This window comes from Cydia fagiglandana, chromosome 9 (assembly GCF_963556715.1).
Source record: "Cydia fagiglandana chromosome 9, ilCydFagi1.1, whole genome shotgun sequence".
Classification (NCBI taxonomy): Eukaryota; Metazoa; Arthropoda; class Insecta; order Lepidoptera; family Tortricidae; genus Cydia; species Cydia fagiglandana.
In genome coordinates this window covers 1222656-1242859 of record NC_085940.1, presented here as the reverse complement: position 1 = coordinate 1242859, position 20204 = coordinate 1222656, and the positions used below count along the sequence as shown (strand labels likewise).

General features: G+C 40.0%; 2 protein-coding genes across 2 annotated transcripts in view; both read left to right on the top strand.

The window, feature by feature from the left end:
* Window positions 1-697, top strand: part of LOC134667712 (zinc finger protein 853-like) — a 31269-nt gene extending 30572 nt beyond the window's left edge. The window contains exon 14 of the mRNA XM_063525135.1: window positions 551-697. Within this exon, the coding sequence (XP_063381205.1) occupies window positions 551-697 (147 nt within the window). The remainder of the gene's footprint in view (window positions 1-550) is intronic.
* Window positions 698-7460: 6763 nt separating this feature from the next.
* On the top strand, window positions 7461-17761 carry LOC134667588 (fez family zinc finger protein 2-like). Its single transcript, XM_063525022.1, has 10 exons — window positions 7461-7625; window positions 8641-8766; window positions 9262-9424; window positions 10131-10289; window positions 11110-11217; window positions 11872-12032; window positions 12818-12962; window positions 13448-13544; window positions 14705-14898; window positions 15997-17761. Exons 2-10 carry the CDS (start codon window positions 8650-8652, stop codon window positions 16131-16133), a joined length of 1281 nt encoding a protein of 426 aa, XP_063381092.1. The 5' UTR covers window positions 7461-7625; window positions 8641-8649; the 3' UTR covers window positions 16134-17761.
* Window positions 17762-20204: the final 2443 nt, after the last annotated feature.

Sequence of the window (20204 nt, the reverse complement as noted above, 5' to 3'; positions counted from 1 at the left end):
ATATTTCGTTACTTTGTATTGACTTATGGATTTCTTGTTCATTTAGTATTCGTAGCTTACGCTCGTCCCTTTTCACACGAAAAGATTTTTTGTACAATTCCACTAGATTGGAAATCAAATTGCCATTGTCTATCATGTGGTCCATTCTATCTACATGACATGACCTGATAAAGCTCACGATGTGTACTGCCAAATATTAAATAGCCAATCTAAAATTGGTTCATTAGAGCTTGTACATATTATGCGATTCTATTTTGTAAGTGTGGGCGAAAGAACAAAGTAATTGCAGTCAAATCCTAATCTGTAACTGGCCACCGGCCAATAACTGGCCACCCTAAACTAAAAATGAATTCTATTCACATATAAACAATTCATTTTAGTATAAGATTTCAATAACTGGCCAGTCTTCAATAACTAGCCAACTTATACTAAAATGAATCCATTTTTAGTTTAGGGTCTTAGGGTGGCCAATTATCCTACTACTAGCCCTATTACTGGCGAATTACCCTGTTGTGATGTATGTTTCAATTGAAAATATCGGTGTTGTCAGGTGCCAACGAGCTCGAACATGCAGCCGGTGCAGATCAACATCCCGCAGCACGTGGTGTCGTCGCTGCAGGCGCAGGCCGCCGCCGACTCGCACGCCGCGCACGCGCAGCTCGACGCGCTGCTCGCGCAGGCGCACGCGCACTCGTGACCACACCCCGCCGGGTAACACCCACCACACCCGATACCCACACCCCACTGGGTAACACCCACCACACACAACATTACCGTGTAGCCGAGCGTACTAACTGAGCCTACCATCCGACCATAAAGGATTAGCAGCGGTCGGCAACAGGCGGCCCTCTCAACAGGAACCTCACGCGGCCCGCGAGCCTCCCTGGCTATCTTGTATGTAATATTGACCAACGACAATGACTGATAGTCATAAATAATAAAGTGCGGCCCGCGTCAACTTCGCTGGACTATAATGACCAATACCAACAGGGTAACACCCACCACTACTGAGGCAACTCCCACATCATAATGGAGTCAGCGAGCGTACTAACTGAGGCAACTAGAACATAATGTTGTAGGTGAGAGTACGCAATAGACTAAAGTTAAGACTAACACCAACAGGGTAACCACGACACCTATCTGATGATGATTGAACCACCACCGGAATATAATGGCCCGGGCGAGCGTACACGACAGGCACTGAGCCAACCACTCGAACATAATGGAACAGACGCAGGGCCGTCTTAAACTATGTTGGGGCCCCCGGGCACATAAGAATTTGGGGCCCTTTTGGAAAGTAAAGAAAGCGAATTAAAGTAAAATTTTTCTACTATGATCTTCTATTTATTATGGGTAATCAAATATACTGTTACTGTCTGTCCTTCGGGGCCCCCTGAGGATGGGGCCCTGGGCACGGGCCCCGCGTGCCCGAATGGTAAAGATTGTACTGAACAGACGAACGGCTGCTGTCATCGAAAATCGGGTTCAACAGTGTTTAGACGCTCTTACGCAGATTGCTGTTATGATATTCATAGCAGAAAAATGGCACATTTATACATGAATGTATTAGTTATAAGACGTAAGTAATGCTAGCCTGGGCTGAAAATTGGCCACCGCTCGTGATCTGATAACAACCAGAAAGGCGCGCGGTGTCTTCGAAATTTACACTTGTGTATAAGACTAGCAGCTTGTCAGGCAGCTAAATAGGTTACCACTCAAAATTAAACTTATAAAATATGTCCCACATTTTACCCAGATATACTTGACAGTGGTGGGTGAAATTGGTGGTTCTTTAACCGCGACGAATCAGGATATGTTTGGTACCTATTCGTATATGGTAGTTCGGTCACAGGGTGAGGCGCCCGTCGCAACGAGATTGCCTTTATATTGAAATTAGAACTTAGGATAAACTAAATTTACTTTGACATATCTGTGAATCAGTATGAAATGTTTACATGACACCAATTTTGCACTTTTGTATCTGTATACAACTCGATCGATGAGATAGTTTATTTTTATGGTTCTACTTAATCTCATTTACGTATTCAATTTAGTATATTTCTCATTTCCATAAAAGTTTTTACTTTGGTCATTTAGAATTCAACTGTACAAAGCAAATATGAATTTTGTTTTTTTTTCGTATTTGAACGATGACGGTAAAAATGGTTGCTATTTGGTCGATCGAGAAATACAAATATTTTTATTATGATGCTGGTAAATCATAAAATCATTAGGTGAATAAGATCATCAAATCATGGTTTTTTTTGTATTCTCGAATAAAATAATTCATGTCGGGTATATTTTTTATAGTTTGATAGTACACGCAGTGCAAGTGTTATTTTGAATTATTACATATAAATTACACTTGCACTGCGTGTGCTATCAAAATCGTTGCAGACTTCTCTTGGTCTAACTCTATTATCTTTTTCTGTTTATTTTTCTTAAGGGTCTCCCCAAATATATCGACGCGCATTCGGCAAAAGCCGATAGGAAAAAGCTTTATGTCCACGCAATAAGAGCGAAGAAGCCGACGACGCGTCGGCCGGCGCCGGCCGATGCGAGCCGAGCCGAACGACGACTTTTTCGCTCTTATTGCGCGGACATAAAGCTTTTTCCTATCGGCTTTTGCCGAATGCGCGTCGATATATTTGGGGAGACCCTAATATGACATTTCATGTTGAACTTTAATGGTTTTGAAAGATTGTAAGAGCTCATTTAGACAACGCGAGAACTCGCATGCGAGTTTCATTACATGGCGGGTTTTGATTGGTCGGTTGAATTAGACGTAACCAACAGTCCGCAATGTAACTAAAATCGCATGCGAGTTAGCGCGCCGTCTAAATCAGACTTAATTGCATGACAAGGCGATAGATGGCTCTAGCTCAATATTGTAACATGACAATACTCGCACAAACTGAACGTAATGAAATGATGAACTTCCACGATTTGAGGCTTATATTTCCAAAAACGACGCAAAATATGACAATCGATAAGTTATGATATTTTTGTAAATATACGCGTCTTTTTCTAAAACAAGGAATGTGAAACTGACAACATATCAATATTCTCAGTTCTATGCCATTAGGAGGTTAAGTCACGTCTTTTAGTGTAAGAGATTATTTTTGTAAAATATCTTAATTTAAATTTGAACAGTTTTGAACGGCTGGTGACTTTCGCTAATCTCTTTCTATCCCATCTCATTTCTTGTATATGTTTATTTTTACGAGAGGGGTGCTGTTTTCGGTGCTCAATATTTCGTTCTTCATTTCATGTTTAATATCTTTCCCTCGCACTTTGCCGAAATTGATAACTGAGTTAATAGAATATACAAGGATGCTTGCTGTCGCGCGTTCTGTCCCTGTTGGGTACCAAAGTTATTGTATGGTACACTTCGAGCAACACCGGCTTCCGACACGTCGGAAGGGAGGAGCCCAAGCGATATCTTACCGTACAAATCGTTCTGCGATATTTGCGGGGGGAAACGCGCACACAGACGCACTTCTCACTTACTACTTACAAAATCCAATATGTAATGACGACACAAATACATAGATAATGACACATTCTTCCTAGTCGAATCCTCATGTCTGAGGGTCGTGACCATCATAAGTCGCTCTGCGCTGAAGTGCTCTCTATCCTGGCCGATTCATTGCCTTGCTTAAGGAACCCTCGAACCCCTCGCGTTCGTAATGACACATATCAAAGACAAATCTTTCACACCTCGATCTCTTTTTGCGTACGGACGAGTCACAACATACACCGTGCTATGCCCAGTTGGGCTTGTGCTTTGGCGAAAGGGAAATAGTGAGAAAGCCGAATCGGCTCCCTTCCCGGCGTTGCTCGAAGATGGTATAGTCGACGTCAAAGATATGTTTACACTTTTTGCCTTATTATAAAGAAATAAGGTGCAAAAGTTTAAACATATTTTTGACGTCGACTGTACATGTATTCAAATCGACTGTATCTTGCATACAAAACATTGAAACTTCCTGTGTTATGGAGGCCACAATTCTATTTAGTGATTGGGAAAGCCGTCAGCCGCATCGGTCATTGTAAATATCATTCCTACTGTGATATTTAAACCACGACTGCCAGTCCCGACGTACTGTTAATATCGACAATGTTACATTCATTAGGAAGTTCGGTCCCAATCGCCATTTGAGGTTGGATAGGGATTATAATTTTGTGTTATTTTTAACAACGCTTAGAATGTCTGTATTACCTACATATATCATAATTGCTAAACTGCGAGTATACACTAATTTTACGTTTATTGTTCTGTGAAAAATGTACCTAACTCGAAATTCTTGTATCATTTGTAAGTAGCAAATATGATATGCGGGGACACGTCTTTCTCACAGAACCTTTCGATTTTAGAGCATTTTTCAGAAATTTAGTACATATTACAATTGTTACTTTCATAATTTGTTTTTTTAAATGCTCTTTCGTTGTAATGAAATGTTCCGCTGTTTCACCGTACGATATTAACAAAGTCAGCTTTAATGTAGGTGTAAATGATTTTATTATTTAGCGTAAGCGTGTATTGGTAGCTGAAGTCGCAACCGAGGGACAGAGTTATTTGTTAGAGCGAGAACTATGCAGTCTGGCAATATGTTGTCAATTCACTGGAGATTTCGGAGGATGTTGTATGAAATGAAAATGTTCGTATTATGTCAAGATCGCCGTGTTAATTAATTATTTTTTATTGTTTCATCTTCAAATTTAGATCCTGTCTTGTAAGAAATATTTTAGTTTTATATATTCACCGTCACACCCAGCCATGATATTGAAATGTAACGAATGACTCTGTGTCCTCCGTTGGGGTACATGTACGTACAAATGTACATACATATTGTCCAGGTGCTATGTTTGTATCTGACTTTCCATTTAGTATAAGAACATGACGGTATGTTTGCGACATACAAGGACGAGTGCGTCACGTAAAAACAACAACCTTTTTTTTAAATCGAATATGAGACCTGTGCCCTGTTTATCAAAAGCTTGTAACTTGTAATACAAGTGGAAGTCCCTTCCTAACAAAAGCTGTCAAAAAGGGACTTCCACTGTATTACAAGTTACAAGCTTTTGATAAACAGGGCACTGGTTAAGTGGTTATAGATGGTCAAGCAGATCTTGTCAGTAGAGAAAGGTGGAAAATTTGAAATATATAGGCGCGAAGGGATATCGTCTCATAGAAAATGTGATTTTTTTCTACTGACAAGATTTGCTTGACCAGCTATATATGCGAATGTATTTATTTATTCGCATGAACTAATTGTTTCTTCTCAAAAAATGTATTATGTCCATAGATATTGGCTAGTTTATTTTTGTACTGTATTTGAAATTAGTTGCAAGTATTATAAGTATAAGAGTAGGGTTAGTGCTTCCGTTGGGAGTGTACCTAATTGTAAACTTTTGTATGAAAATATTTATTAATAAGATTTAACATCAAAGTAATGATTACAATAAAATCACAGATTTTTACCAGGATATTTCATTTATCAGTGTTTTCCCACGCGTATTATAGTTCGTTTTTTTAAGCATTAGAAATAAGGTAAACAATCTTGATGTGTCTTGTAATTGAAAAACACACTTTAAATAGTACATTTCGATGCTAGTGCGGAAGGTATGTCATTACTTCACGAGTACCGAGATATCTTGCCACGAGCCGCAGGCGATTGGCAAGACTCGGGACGAGTGAAGAATGACATTTCCGCACGTGTATCGAACGACGTTTTTTAATACAGTTGCGAAAAAATAAGAAAAACATTGTTAATCGTACACTAAACAAAAGTGGTAACAGTGACAGCTCGGTTAGACGTCGTCTTTAAGTATATTATATCTATGGGCGTTTGGCAGCTATTCCGTTCCATTCAGTCAACTTATTAAGAACGGAATTTTCAATATTGAATATTAAAAAATAAACGTGTTATAATGATGAAGAGGTAAGTAATTAAATATGAAATATGTAATATTTTTCGTATTCTTACATTAACGGTAGGTTTTTATGCTGATTACGACGTTTAAAGGAAACTAATATTAACACTCATCAATAAGTAGTCGTGAATTGGAACAAGTATAAATTTAAAAAAATTGGAAAAGTAAAAAGCACTAGTTCGAGATAACCAACTTTCCGCACGCTAAACAGCTACGTAAAGTAGCACTTTTTGAGCAACTGTATTAAAAAATAAGTTACGGCAAATATGTAACAATTATGAATCTAATACGATCATTTATATTCTTCTGCTTTCATAAGTAGTAGTTACTGATTTGTAAAAAGCATTTTTCAAGTAAAAGACATGCCAAGATCGCTTACCTTCTTTCAAGTTCTTTATAATGCTAAAAAACGAACTATAGTTACATTTTATTTTTCTGCACTCCGGTCGGAAAGAGTCAACTTTCGGCCATATGCGTACGCACAGTGGGGCATGTGGGGCAACTTGCCCCACCCTGGTCTGTGGTCTGACGAGAAGCAAAATTTTTTTAGGGACAATTAAGGCACGTAACCATACTTCTGCCCCACCCTTTAAAATATGCTGGGTACGCCCATGCTTTCGGCCCGCTGTGCTAAGCGAAGAACATTAAGCCATTTCTTGCTGTACGTATAATATTAATATACTATCCTCTAGCCGCCCATACATCAAACCTTGCCAAGCAAAATGAAATTTTGAGTTTGTCAACACAAAGTTCAAAATTAGAATGGAACAGGAAACCTTTTTATAGGTCTCTGGGCGGCTAGAGGCTATAAGTATTACTGACGCAATGTGTACACTGTACAAATACGTGTGAAGTTTAAAGTGACGCTCTTTTGCTTTTATTTTAAATGAGGACAAAAGTACCTAAGCATTGATGACCACAAAACGACGACGCTCATTCTTTCTTCCGTGATTGATGGCATACATTGAGGATCCTTTGGGATGCAACCGGGATGCTAAGTATTGGTTTTACTATTTTCCGACAAACCCTCCATTGTGCGTGGTCCGATACAAACTTGGTCGGGCTTTTAATATTTACGGGTAAGTATTTTGTTTAATATTAGTAACGAATTGGTCCTTCGAACCAGATGATGAGTGGCGGAGGGAGCAGTCTGGAGTAAAAAGTGCGGAATATTGAGTGTTGCGAGGGTTTTAAGAAACGAGGGTTAAACTAATTTTGTTGTATACTATTACAAATCAAATTCAAAAGATGACTCATTCATAATCATCATTTAAAAGTCAATTCCACTAGTCAACATGACGAAAAAACTCAAAATCTGCATCTAGTAACTTTTCCCCTCGTGTAAATAAAATGCAAGTTTCTCATCAGTTTTTCAAAAGCAAAGACAGCCTTTACGAGCTGGTGCGCTCAAAAGATTATTTAGTATATTATCTCCAGTTTAGCAACTAAACAATTGATTATTTCTACAAGTGAACACGTGTTAAAGGTGGTAAAAGTCGCTAGAAAGTTAATAAGCAACCCATACCACGAGTCCGGACAGCGCACCCTCGCCCTCGGGTCTCAACAAGTCACGGTGCGCGCGCCGCCGCGCAGCGCGCTGCGCACCCCGCCATTTTACTACACCACCGTATTTCACCAACACCGACTCGAAAAACATCATGAAAACTTAACTCAGACCCGCAGAACAGGTAAGAATTAGCTTATAAACCCTTAAAGTGTGACTCTCTAAACGTAGAGTGCCGGAAAGTGGAGTTTAAAGCGAGTGGTGTGGGAGGGCCGGTAAAAATAGAGCGATAGAAATGTAGCCATTGGGGTGAGGCAATATGGCAGGGTGTGAGCACCCCCATGGTTGCCTCGTCCTCACACCACGCGTAACGATAATTATGAACGAATGCAGCAGCCTTGACTTGGTTCACGAGATCGCTAAGTGCGATGGCCCTAGTAGTTTCAATGCTTTGATATTGTAGCGAAGTGTTTGGGTCAATATCTTACCTACTCCATAATGGATTGAATCATATCATATTACGAGTATATGTGCATACCTAGTATTACGTAAATGAACGATAAGGGTCAAACGTTGCAATACAACACGGCGCGCAATGCTAGGATGCAACTGAGTACACCTCATCCCCAGTAGTTTGAGGCTTACTGCCCCCTCGCCTTCAAATCTAAAGTACTTATGTTTTATTTTATACAGGATGGCAACGAAAATGGGATTATATTTATTCTACTTCTTGTTCTGTAATTAGGTATAGTGTCATTCCACGCAATAATACAGAGGAAAGAAAAAAAGTTGATTTTTGTAAAGATTTGACTTTCTCCTGCGGCTAGGCCAGCTATATGTGACGTTCCACGGTAAAAGGTACCATATGGCGGCTGGCACTTACGTCACATAGCGCCGCAATAATATTGGAGCGGTGTTAATAATAGCGTAAGCGCCAACTGCCATAAGGTACCTTGGGATGTCACATATATACACAATAATACCTAAACAGATTAAGTATCTAAGTTTTAAGGATGACTCACGCTACAACGGTCCGGGTCCGGGCCGGAGCGCCAGACACTTCAGTTTTCTATAAAAGCATCACGTGATCACCGATCACCTGTCATAGAAAAAGAAGTGCCGGAAGCCACGTCCCGGGCCCGGAACATTCCAGCGTGACTCATCCTTTATCTTTATCTCTTATTCACAATGAATTGCAGTGAAGCAGGATGAATTTCGCGCCGTTCACCGGGCATATCCCGACAGCGGCGGCCATCCCCACCATCCAGCACTTCGCCGCCAAGTTCGGCTACGAGGGCTCCAGCACCGTGCAGGAGAGATACCAGGTTCAATTATTTCTTATTTTATATCTAATATCTGGGTGCCCGATCTTTGCTCGAAAAACATATAAAAACTCAATCATGCGCGTTTGCCCAAACATAAGACCTAGCTGGATCGATTTATCGCCTCCGAAAACCCCCATATAGCAAATTTCATCGAAATCATTAGAGCCGTTTCTGAGATCCCGAATATAAACAAGAATTGCTTTTTTAAAGGTATTAGATTTGCAGTAGGTAACCAACAACTACACAACTGCTCCGTCTGCGCTTAAGGATCATTGTAACGGATCGAGACATGTCGAGCGATATTAAATTTCTTTCATTAATATTACTTCAGGAATGTGCACCATGGTTATTTCAATCCTTGGTTAACAATCTAAATCAGTAAATACTATTTTAATCCGTATTTGTAGGCATTTATAAAATGCCCTATTGTTTTTCTTGCAGTGTATTTTCCTTCCTGACAACTTACATATACTTACCTATCAAGTTTATTTACAGGGAAATGTCCAGTTCGTGACGCCGGCAGTGGACGTCAAGTTCCGACAGGCGGAGATGGTGGTTCCGGCGGTGGACGTGAAGTTCCGACAGGCAGAGATGGTGGTGGTGAGCAGCGCGCCGGCTGGCGCCGTCACCCTGGCGGGGATAGCGCCCATACACACCGGTGAGTTACACCAACCAAAGCCAATAGTCATGTTTTAACACTAATGATGGCGCAAAATCGTCTATAGCTTCCAAATTCGGTGTATATAGACGTTAGACTAATTTCACTTAGGTAGAGAAGTCGAATTACCTAAAGCCTGATATGAGGCGTTAGAGGAAGAGCAATCTACAACGCAAGCTGCGTCTTGTAGACTCTCCGAAATTGCCCCAATATGCATGTTTGGCTTCAGACTAGAAGAAATGGTAATATTAGCTTCGAGTTACACCGGGAAAGGAGTCGGCATTCGCACTAAGTAATATTGATGATGCACATACTCAACTGGGTCGTCCGTACACTAAAAGAGATCGAGGTGTGCAATATTTGTCTTTGATGTGCCATTTTCTATGTATTTGTGTCGTCATTACAGATTGGATTTTGGATGTAGTGAGTGAAAAGTGCGACTATGTGCACGTTTACTCCCGCAAAAAATGGCAGAACGATTTGTACGGTATGAATATCGCTTGGGCTCCTCCCTTCTGTCGTGTCGTAAGCCGGTGTTGCTCGAAGGGTAAGGCGAAGGGGGGAAGGATAGGATGATCTCACAAAAGAGCATGTTGAAGATGAATTGGAGGAGAAAACTTGAAAGCAGTTGAGCTCCGAAGCTGAGGATACCACCAGGATAAACATTAAGCGAGAGACCCATTTCATTTTAAATTCCTTGTTCCAGTGAACAGCGGAGTGAAGTACCAAGCGATATCATCCTCCACCGTGAACCTAGGCAACGTGTCGTACGGACAGACGTACGTGCAGGAGCCGAAGGATAAACGGGAGTACCGCGAGGAAGACATCATGGCTACTATGCTGCAGCAACAGGAGACCATCACAGGTTAGTGTTTATTTATTTATTTTGAACTTTTTGGAAACAGTTTGGCGCCAAAGATAAAGTGGAAAAATAGTGTCTTGGGTGACACTTGAACTCACGGCCTCTGGATCGATACTCCAGCGCTCAGCCATCTGAGCCACCAAAATCGCATCCATAGCCAGCAAATCTTTCCACCACACTGTGGGTCAAGACCCTAGCGACAATTAATACAGTAAATTTTCCACTTTTAAAATTCTAATCTTAAATAGCATCGTTCGCAGACGTTTCTGCTTGTAAAAAATTAAAATTAGCATAATATTATTAGAAGTATTAGAAAAAATGAAGTTATTTTCAGAAAATATTTTAATTTGTTTTTATTTCAAGTAGAAACACTACTATATAACCTCTATCACCTGAGATGATCCAGTTAGAAGGTCCGAACCATACTGTTCTAGGGATGGCCAGGGGGCGACATAAGCCTTCAGTAAGAAGTGCATATACTTGGAAAAATTTGACCTATGCCGATGTGGCCCGGTGGCCGAATGGTACAGGCACCTGCCGCGATAGCAGAGGACACTGGTTCGATTCCAGCCTGGGGCACTGGAGGCTTTTTCAAATACAAACAAATACAAATATTTTATTAATAACAAAAAGTTACAGGTCGTGTTGGGATAGTGGGTACATTCTGTACATTAAATATGTCTTCTAAATTACGATTTTAAAATCACAAATAGGTACTTAATTATTCATTATAAAAAAAAATCACTGTAAAAAATTAAATTAAATTTTCTTAGTATATGCCATTTATTTCAGTTTAGCATAATATGTTTGGTGTCGTTTCTAGTGAGCGGAGCCCCGCTGCAGCAGGGCTCGCAGCAGCTGCTGGTGGTGCTGCACGAGCCGCGCGCCATCAAGCAGGAGGCGCGCCAGCCCGTGCCCGCCGAGTTCATCAGTCAGTATAATTATAGGGTGTCAAGCCATTTCCGTCAGCAGAATAAAGCGGCAAATTTAAAAAATGTAGGCGCGATGGGTAATACTTGTAATGGTCCCATAGAAAATTTGAATTTCGCTCCTTTTGCTACTGACAAACTTGTTTGACCAGCTATAGCTTTTGGCTGCTTTTTAATTTAGACGGTTTGGCGATTAAAAAGCCCAATTTTACCGCCTTATTTATATGGTTCAAATTAATATATCTACAAGCTATTTCGAAGATAAACACTGTCTAAAAACCAGCCAAGTGCGATTTGGACTTGCGCACGAAGGGTTCCCAACCATTACGCAAAAAAACGGCAAAAAAATCACGTTTGTTGTATGGGAGCCCCACTTATATGTTTATTATATTCTGTTTTAGTAGGTATTTGTTGTTATAGCGGCAACAGAAATACATCATTTGTGAAAATTTCAACTGCCTAATAGCTATCGCGGTTCATGAGAGCCTGGTGACAAACAGACAGACAGCGGAGTCTTAGTAATATTAGGGTCCCATTCCCATGTTTACCCTTTGGGTACAGAACCCTAAAAAACTACCTGACTGTGCGGCCACCCGAACCATAAGTGGTATATGATTATTAACGCTATTTTGTTAGTGTCGTATGTCGTGTCGCAGGTATCGGCGACGTGTCGGACGCAACGTGGCAGTCGCTCGGCGGCGGCGTCGCCGACTACTTATCGGCGTTGCCGCTGCCGCTGCACCACTTGCTCAAGTACTCGGACAAGCGCGAGGAGCCAGTGCTGGTGCAAGTGCCTAGCGCGCCAGTAGCGCAGCAGGTCAGTACTCGCTCAACTAACTCAAAAGTTTGCTCGGTTGATCGGGCAAGGTCGGTGTTTAGTACAGTCTGCCGTATTCGAACTTCAAGATATTCACAAGAGACACGAGACACGTTCTAAATCCATTCTACATACGTTATAGTTTAGATATCAACTAGTTCTCTTTTGCAGCGCAATTCGGGCAACTAATGTCACTTTTACGTTAGATAGAGTAAGACATCTATTAGATGTGAATTAGATCTCTAAGTCATATCCTGTGGAAATCGTTCAAGAGTATCTCCAGAATCGCGCAAATGTCAAATTTTGATCAGGTTAGATCTTAAACATATCGTTATCGTATCTTGCTTATATTTCATAATCCGAATCGGGCCCAGTGTGTTGATTAGAGATGCAACAGGTTGTTGTTTGGCCGGATACCGGATGTTAGGCCAAACCGTCGACCGAATATTCGGTATCCGGCCGCTGAATATTCTGCCGGCGGAACTATACCTACTTTTCGGTTCTTGAGGTGCGCATTGTGCAAATTTTGACCTGTTTTGTAGTGAATTCGCGGACTCATTCCTAGGCTCGAAATGAGTGCGCGACTACGCGTGCAAGTGAGTGGAAAGTTTAAATTGTTTTAAAATAAGATACATGTACGATTGTATCTTAAATACAATTTGTTTCAATCCAGCAAAGTTACTATCCGGTATCCGGTCGGATAGTAACCGAATATCCGGTGAATCTCTAGCGTAGGTACTATAGTGTAGGTGAGCCTATTTTCCTCACAGTGTGTTTGTTTTCAGGTCCCAAGTCCCACAGTAAACACGGTGGTGGTACAGACGGCGCCGGCGACGCCGCCGCCGCCCAAGAAGAAGAAAAAGAAGAAAGCCGCTAAAGAGAAGAAGCCCCGGCCTAAACCCGGGGAGATTCGCCTCACTACCGCGTTGGGTAGGCTGCTAACTATTTGTACCTTTTGTGCACAATCGTCAACTACTTAATTATAACGCCTTAAAATTGCATTGTTTAAAATTTTGCATGCATGTATAAATCGGATGTCAATGCAATATTATGGTACCATCGAGCTGATCTGATGATGGAGACAGGAGGTGGCCATAGGAACTCTGTGATGAAACAACGTAAACTAATTGTGTTAGGGGTTTTTAGAATTGTATCGATGAGTATTAGTTGTCTGTCGTAAGAAAAGTACAGTCAGCGATAAAAGCTTGTACCAAAAATGAAATTTTTGCCAAAAACTTATTAATACCCTAGGTACTAAAATGACAATTCGATACGATTATCTACTCCCCAACCTGTCTGGTAGACTCTAGCTAGAATATTTCGTCCACCAGGCTGACCCTCTCCATAACTGTAACATTAAAAGAGTAGCGTTTACGTACTTTAAGGTGACTTTACATATGTTTGTGCGTCGGCAGATGGCAGCACTCTATACTGCTGCCCGGAGTGTCACATGGCGTACCCGGAGCGAGGACTGCTGGAGCAACATCTCGTGGGACACACCATGGAGAGGAGGTACGCAACACTTCCAAGTATATGAGGATACGTGTTGACAGCTAAAAATTCATTCATATCTCGATCCAGATCCGACGGATTAGCAAACCAGGCCGCGTAGCCAAGATGCCGATCGCTTACGCTCAGTAGCGATCGAAACGCAACTGTCACCAATTTGGAAGAGTGATAGAGAGACATAATGCTTTTCGTTGTCGAAGCGATAGCGATTGTCACCTTGGCTAAGGCCACCAGATCAGACGGATTAGCAAACCTGAGGTCTATTCGTTATGGTTTAGATTTGTTATGACACGATCTAGACATTCTAGACAATCGCTCATGCTGATTGGTCCTCGTGCGCGCTTCTTTCATATTAGGTTGTCTATTGTCGTGTTATTAGGCATTAAACGCATTTATTGGTGCGCGTGAGGTGCACTGCGAGCCTTTCGTATCTTAACAAGATCAAAACTATTTTGTTAAATTAGAATCGGCTTCTTGTCAAGATTTTTTTTTATTTGCAAACGCTAGTGAACGACGCTTCTAGGCATTTTAAAAACTACTAATACTTACTTAGGGGTCATCCATTAATTACGTCACACGAATTTCTAGGTTTTTTGACCCCTCCCCCCTTCCTTGTCACACTTGGTCACATTTGGCAAACCCCTCCCCCCTAGTGTGACGTCACATTTTTTCTATGAAATCGCCAAATAGAATTAAGTAAGTACCTATGTATTATTAATATTTTATCAAAATATTTTTGACGATATAAATATTAGTAATTTTATAACCTAAAACTGCATAGGAAAGAAAATTAAACGAATAAAAACGATTATCGTTTTAAAAACTTGTTATTTAAATGTACAGCGAATAAAATAATTTAAATTTTCGGTTACTGTACTGATGAAGTTAAAGTGACGTCACAAAGTTTGTGTCTCCCCCCTCCCCCATGTCACAATATGTCACATTTTCTTGACCCTCCCCCTAAACGTGTGATGTAATTAATGGATGACCCCTTAGGCCCCTGTTGCACCATCCACTAACCCGGGGTTAAGAGGTTAAATCGTAAACCCATTGTCAAATAGTACTGGTAACCATGGTAACTCCAAGTTTAACCGGTTAACCCCGGGTTAGAGGAATAGTGCAAGTGGGCCTTTAAGAGTTACTGTATCAACTTTTATTTGTAGGTTTATTTGCGACATCTGCAACGCAGCCCTAAAGCGCAAGGACCACTTGACGCGGCACAAGCAGAGCCACAACCCGGAGCGGCCACACGTCTGCTCCGTCTGCCTCAAGGCGTTCAAGCGGCGCGAGCAACTCACGCTGCACTTCGTCATACACTCGGGCGAGAAGAGACACGTGTGCAACGAGTGCGGCAAGGGTGAGACAGATAGACAGACTTACAGACACAACCCGGAGCGGCCGCACGTCTGCTCCGTCTGCCTCAAGGCGTTCAAGCGGCGCGAGCAACTCACGCTGCACTTCGTCATACACTCGGGCGAGAAGAGACACGTGTGCAACGAGTGCGGCAAGGGTGAGACAGATAGACAGACAGACAGACACAACCCGGAGCGGCCGCACGTCTGCTCCGTCTGCCTCAAGGCGTTCAAGCGGCGCGAGCAACTCACGCTGCACTTCGTCATACACTCGGGCGAGAAGAGACACGTGTGCAACGAGTGCGGCAAGGGTGAGACAGATAGACAGACTTACAGACACAACCCGGAGCGGCCGCACGTCTGCTCCGTCTGCCTCAAGGCGTTCAAGCGGCGCGAGCAACTCACGCTGCACTTCGTCATACACTCGGGCGAGAAGAGACACGTGTGCAACGAGTGCGGCAAGGGTGAGACAGATAGACAGACAGACAGACATACAGACACAACCCGGAGCGGCCGCACGTGTGCTCCGTCTGCCTCAAGGCGTTCAAGCGGCGCGAGCAACTCACGCTGCACTTCGTCATACACTCGGGCGAGAAGAGACACGTGTGCAACGAGTGCGGCAAGGGTGAGAATGAGACAGACAGACAAACACCAATTCTACACAGCATTGGACAGGTAGCCTTAGAAAGTTAACTAGAGCTGTGCCAACTAAATTTTTTATCGGCGGCGGCGTGCGGGCTAAAGTCTCGTATGATATTATCGCCTTCTTATAATTATGTATATACTTACCTAAGTACCTACTTTCTATAAATTAAAGTTGATACTTGATTTTACATAAATACGCCTGAATCAAAAGCATTTTTTTAAACTCCTGTTTTCTCGAATTTAAACTGAATTTTTTGAATACAAACAAAAATGTAACAGTGTATTATATTATCCTGTCGCATACTTCTGTTGTTTTTCCAAAAAAAAGTGTAATTTTAACTGTAGGAATATGTGTGTATATTTTTTGAACTCCTGTTTTCTCCGCCTAATTCATATCTGTATAAGTTAGGCTAGGTGGCCTAGATGCACTTTTACTTTACTCTACTCTACTCGGGCAGGTTTCTACCGCAAGGACCACCTGCGCAAGCACACGCGGTCGCACATCGCGCGGCGCGTGAAGGCGGAGCTGTCGCTGCGCGCCTCCTCGCCCCCCTCCCCGCCGCTCGCCGCCGCGCCCCGCCCCGCGCCCTCCTGACACGACGACAAGGGCGACCTCATCACGCTCATACAGGCCGCCAAGGATGTCTTCTGACTCGATGAGTTAGGTGTCAAATATATTGATGCTTAAAAAACGTTAGCTCTTTCAAACGTTGAAGAGATTTAAGGCCTGTACACGCCGGCTTGCGTGTGCGTGACGTGCGCGTGCGTATTTCTTTTGCATTTTTAACAACTGCCAGAAAAGACCGCAAATAAAAATTAGGTAACAGTTCGAGTGGCATATAAATATTAGGTGTAGAGGTATGTTGTGAAAATTTAAATAAATGTGATTTTATTTAAATAATAATTTAAATTTACTGTGATCGTCAAAAATATTTAGAAAAAATAAAGTACACCTATTTAAATTGAATGTTGGCAACCTTGAAAAGAGTTGTTTTTATTATTTGTTAGTAAATATTGAGATTGTGTATTTGTTTTGAAATTCTAAAATAATACATATAAATATGATAATAAAGTAAAATACTCTGTTTGCAATATTAGGATATAGTTATTATCAGTTCTTGTTATATAGAAAATATAAATTGGTTAAAATTGTAAAAAAATGTTTATAGTTAGTCATAACATAGCGCATTTTGACATATTTTTATATAAGATCTAACTGTCGCCTATAACTAACATAAAATCAAGCTTATTAATAACTTTGTAGGAAAATAAAGTGAACCATACACACACATCATACATACACTTACAGACATACACTTTTTGTAGTATAACTCAAACCATTCAAGATATAGTATAATGAAACACTAGAACTAGGATGATATAGGAGTACTTACAATTCCATATTTTTGTAAATTAGTTCTAGCCATGTCAACTGTGTTCATTTCTTTAAAACGTAACCTTAGAATTAAAGTACAAAAGTAATACTTACCTACATTTACTTAGCGGAAGCAGTTATAAAGTTGACCCAAAATTTTTTTATTAAGCTATGAGCTTCATCACATATGTTCCTTGAGTAATTCTAAGCATTTCAAGCCTGGGAGGCAATAAGAAATGTGTGTCTACTCGGATTTGTAATGGATTCAAACTTTCAACCCCTTTTTAACCCTGTTAGGGGATGAATTTTACAAAACGCTGAAATTACTTTTCCTGTCTTTTAATAATATCCCCAAATACAAAGATTCAAGTCCCGCGTTCGAAATTTTTTTTGATATCCATACAAACTTTCAACTCCTTTTTCACCACCTTAGGGGATGAATTTTCAAAAACGCTGAAATTAGTTTTCTTGTATTTTAATAATATATCGTTTTACGAAGTTTCAAATTCCTAGCTTAAAATAAAACTTGAACCCCATACAAACTTTCATCCCCTTTTTAACCCCCTTAGGGGTTGAATTTCTCAAAATCGCTTCTTATCTCTTGTACACTTTATAAATGTAATCTAGTGTGCAAATTTCAACTTTCTATCTTTTGTAGTTTCGGCTCCGCGTAGCAAAAATCTCCAACCAAATTTTTCACCTTTTTACGTTTTTCTTGTAAAATTACTATGAAATTGAAAAAACAAATATCAGCAATGAATTCTACGTCTTTGGTTTATACGAAAATGATACCAAACTTGCCCTAGTACCCACCAGGATCAGAGTAGATTTTTTTTAAAGATGACGGATGGCGGCCGTCTTTGTACCCCACCCTCCCCCCCACTTCAGGCTAGAAATGCTTAGAATTACTCAAATATCAGATGTGATGAAGCCCATAGCTTAATAAAAAATTTTTGGGTCATGTATGGCAGCGTTACATAACTGACTCCAGTAACTGTGTATATAAGATTTTCAGATTCTCTAATATAGTGAAACATGTATACTTAGTTGTACATATTTACTAGAAAAATCTATTCTTTGGAGAAAAATAGCTATTGGAGAGTGCCGCGTGGCATGAAGTCTTTCTTTCATGGTTAAGGTTTTCTTTTGAACATTAATTAAACTTGACATCAATGGATTAATAAATATAGAAAGGTACTTTTCAGAATTTACATTTTTGTGATCGGATCGGATAGGACAATGTGAAAACTCTCTATAGTTAGTTTTTTTTAGCATTACTTGCAAGAAGGTAAGCGATTATGACACGCCTTTTAATTGAAAAACGCTTTTTAAAAATCTGTAACTATTACTTATGAAAGCAGAAGAATATGAATGATCGTATTAGATTCATAATTGTTACATATTTGCCGTAACTTATTTTTAAAATGTGTTTTTCAATTAAAAGACACATCAAGATTGTTTACCTTATTTCTAATGCTAAAAAAAACAAACTAGGGTACATCGCCAATTATTAGCCAGTTTTCAATTACTGGCCACCTATACTAAAATGAATTCTGTGTATAGGTGAATAGAACTCATTTTTGTAAGAGGCGGCCAGTTATTGAACGAGTGGGTTGTGGATAAATTTCAGTTACTGGCCATTTTCCTTATACTGAAAATGAGTTTTATTTATCTGTAAATAGAATTCATTTTTGGAATAGGTGGCCAGTAATTGAAAACTGGCTAATAATTGGATTTTCGTACCTTATATACTAAAATGAACTTTGTTCACCTATAAATAGAAATCAAATTAAGTGGCCAGTAATTGGGGGGTGGCTAGTAATTGGCGATGTACCCTATAAATCAGAAACTTAAACTTTTAATATTAACACTTTGCGGCAATAATCAGAGGCTCTTCAGCTGCCTCCTAGTTTATACATACATACATACACGCTTCCTATAAGTGCTGAATATAATTTACCACTTCAAGTTATTATGTTAAGTTATTTATTATATCGTAATGCCGTATTCTATGAAATAGTTACCAATTCTGCAGTGCTTCCGTTATTTTGACATAATATGCGCTTAATTTAATAAAATTATTATATGTATACCTACAGTGTTTTATTGATTAAATAGATATAAAAACGTGAAACTTAACACATTAATTGCCACTAAGTGTTACGGGTTTTACGTATAGCCACGGTTTCGCCGTATGTAGCGCGTAGTCGCTACGAACAGTGTACCCGACAGTCGGGTTCTTGCCCCTGAATGTGTTAAATTACTCGAAACAATGACAATTTAGACTAGAGAAATATTTTCAAATTAAATTATGTAGTCAGTACATTTTACTGCCATCTTTCGACACAGATGATTAAAACTTTTAAAAATCATCGCTCAAAAAGATGGCACTATCCATGGCCTATCCTCGAGTAGATGGCGATACTTTTTCATATTTAACAAATTTAACACATCAGTGAAAAAATAAGGATCAAAGTCAAATGGCGTTCAAAAAGTTTTAATCATTTGTGTCGAAAAATGGCAGTAAATACCCGATACATAATTTACTTTGACAATATTCCTCTATTTCAAATTCTCTTTGCTCGAAAGATGTAAACCTGTACCGCCTGACCAAAACATCGTAAGTGCCGTAAAATTCATGGCGCTTACGCGTTTAGATCGCGAGACTAGCGCTCCGTTTCTGTTTTGTTGTCAAAACGACAACTCATGCCGCAATATACTGATTCTATACGTTAGTACCTAATATTCAATGCCTACGCTTACATCTAAAGTAGGTGCAATGTACACAAAGACGGCAAAACCAGAAAATATTGTGCTGTACATACACTGACATCATTTTCCGTAGAACATGAAAAATACACGTGGTTTGTAGTGAAAAAATAGAGTGCCCGATTTTATTATTTACTATGATGAAACTAACTAATTAAGCAATACGTGTAATATGTTTTGTAAGGTAACTTTCAAGTATTTAGCTATTAAGGTTAACTTGCCATACCCTATTCAGGGTCCATGTTGTACAATTCAATTTAAAATACCATCTGTAAATACCATGGAATGCAATAAATAAATGAAATGAAATTATTAATAAAATTGGGCTCTCTATTATTTAAAACTATCACAATAACAGTATGCATAATATATGTACAATCAGTATTGGTCACTCTATTTTTTAATAGAGTGTCAAATACTGATTGTTTATTATGCATATTGTTATTGTAATAAATAAGTGGATATTGGACGATAATCTTTTTAAATCGCCAAGGTCAGACCTCGAAAATAAACAAAGTTTAG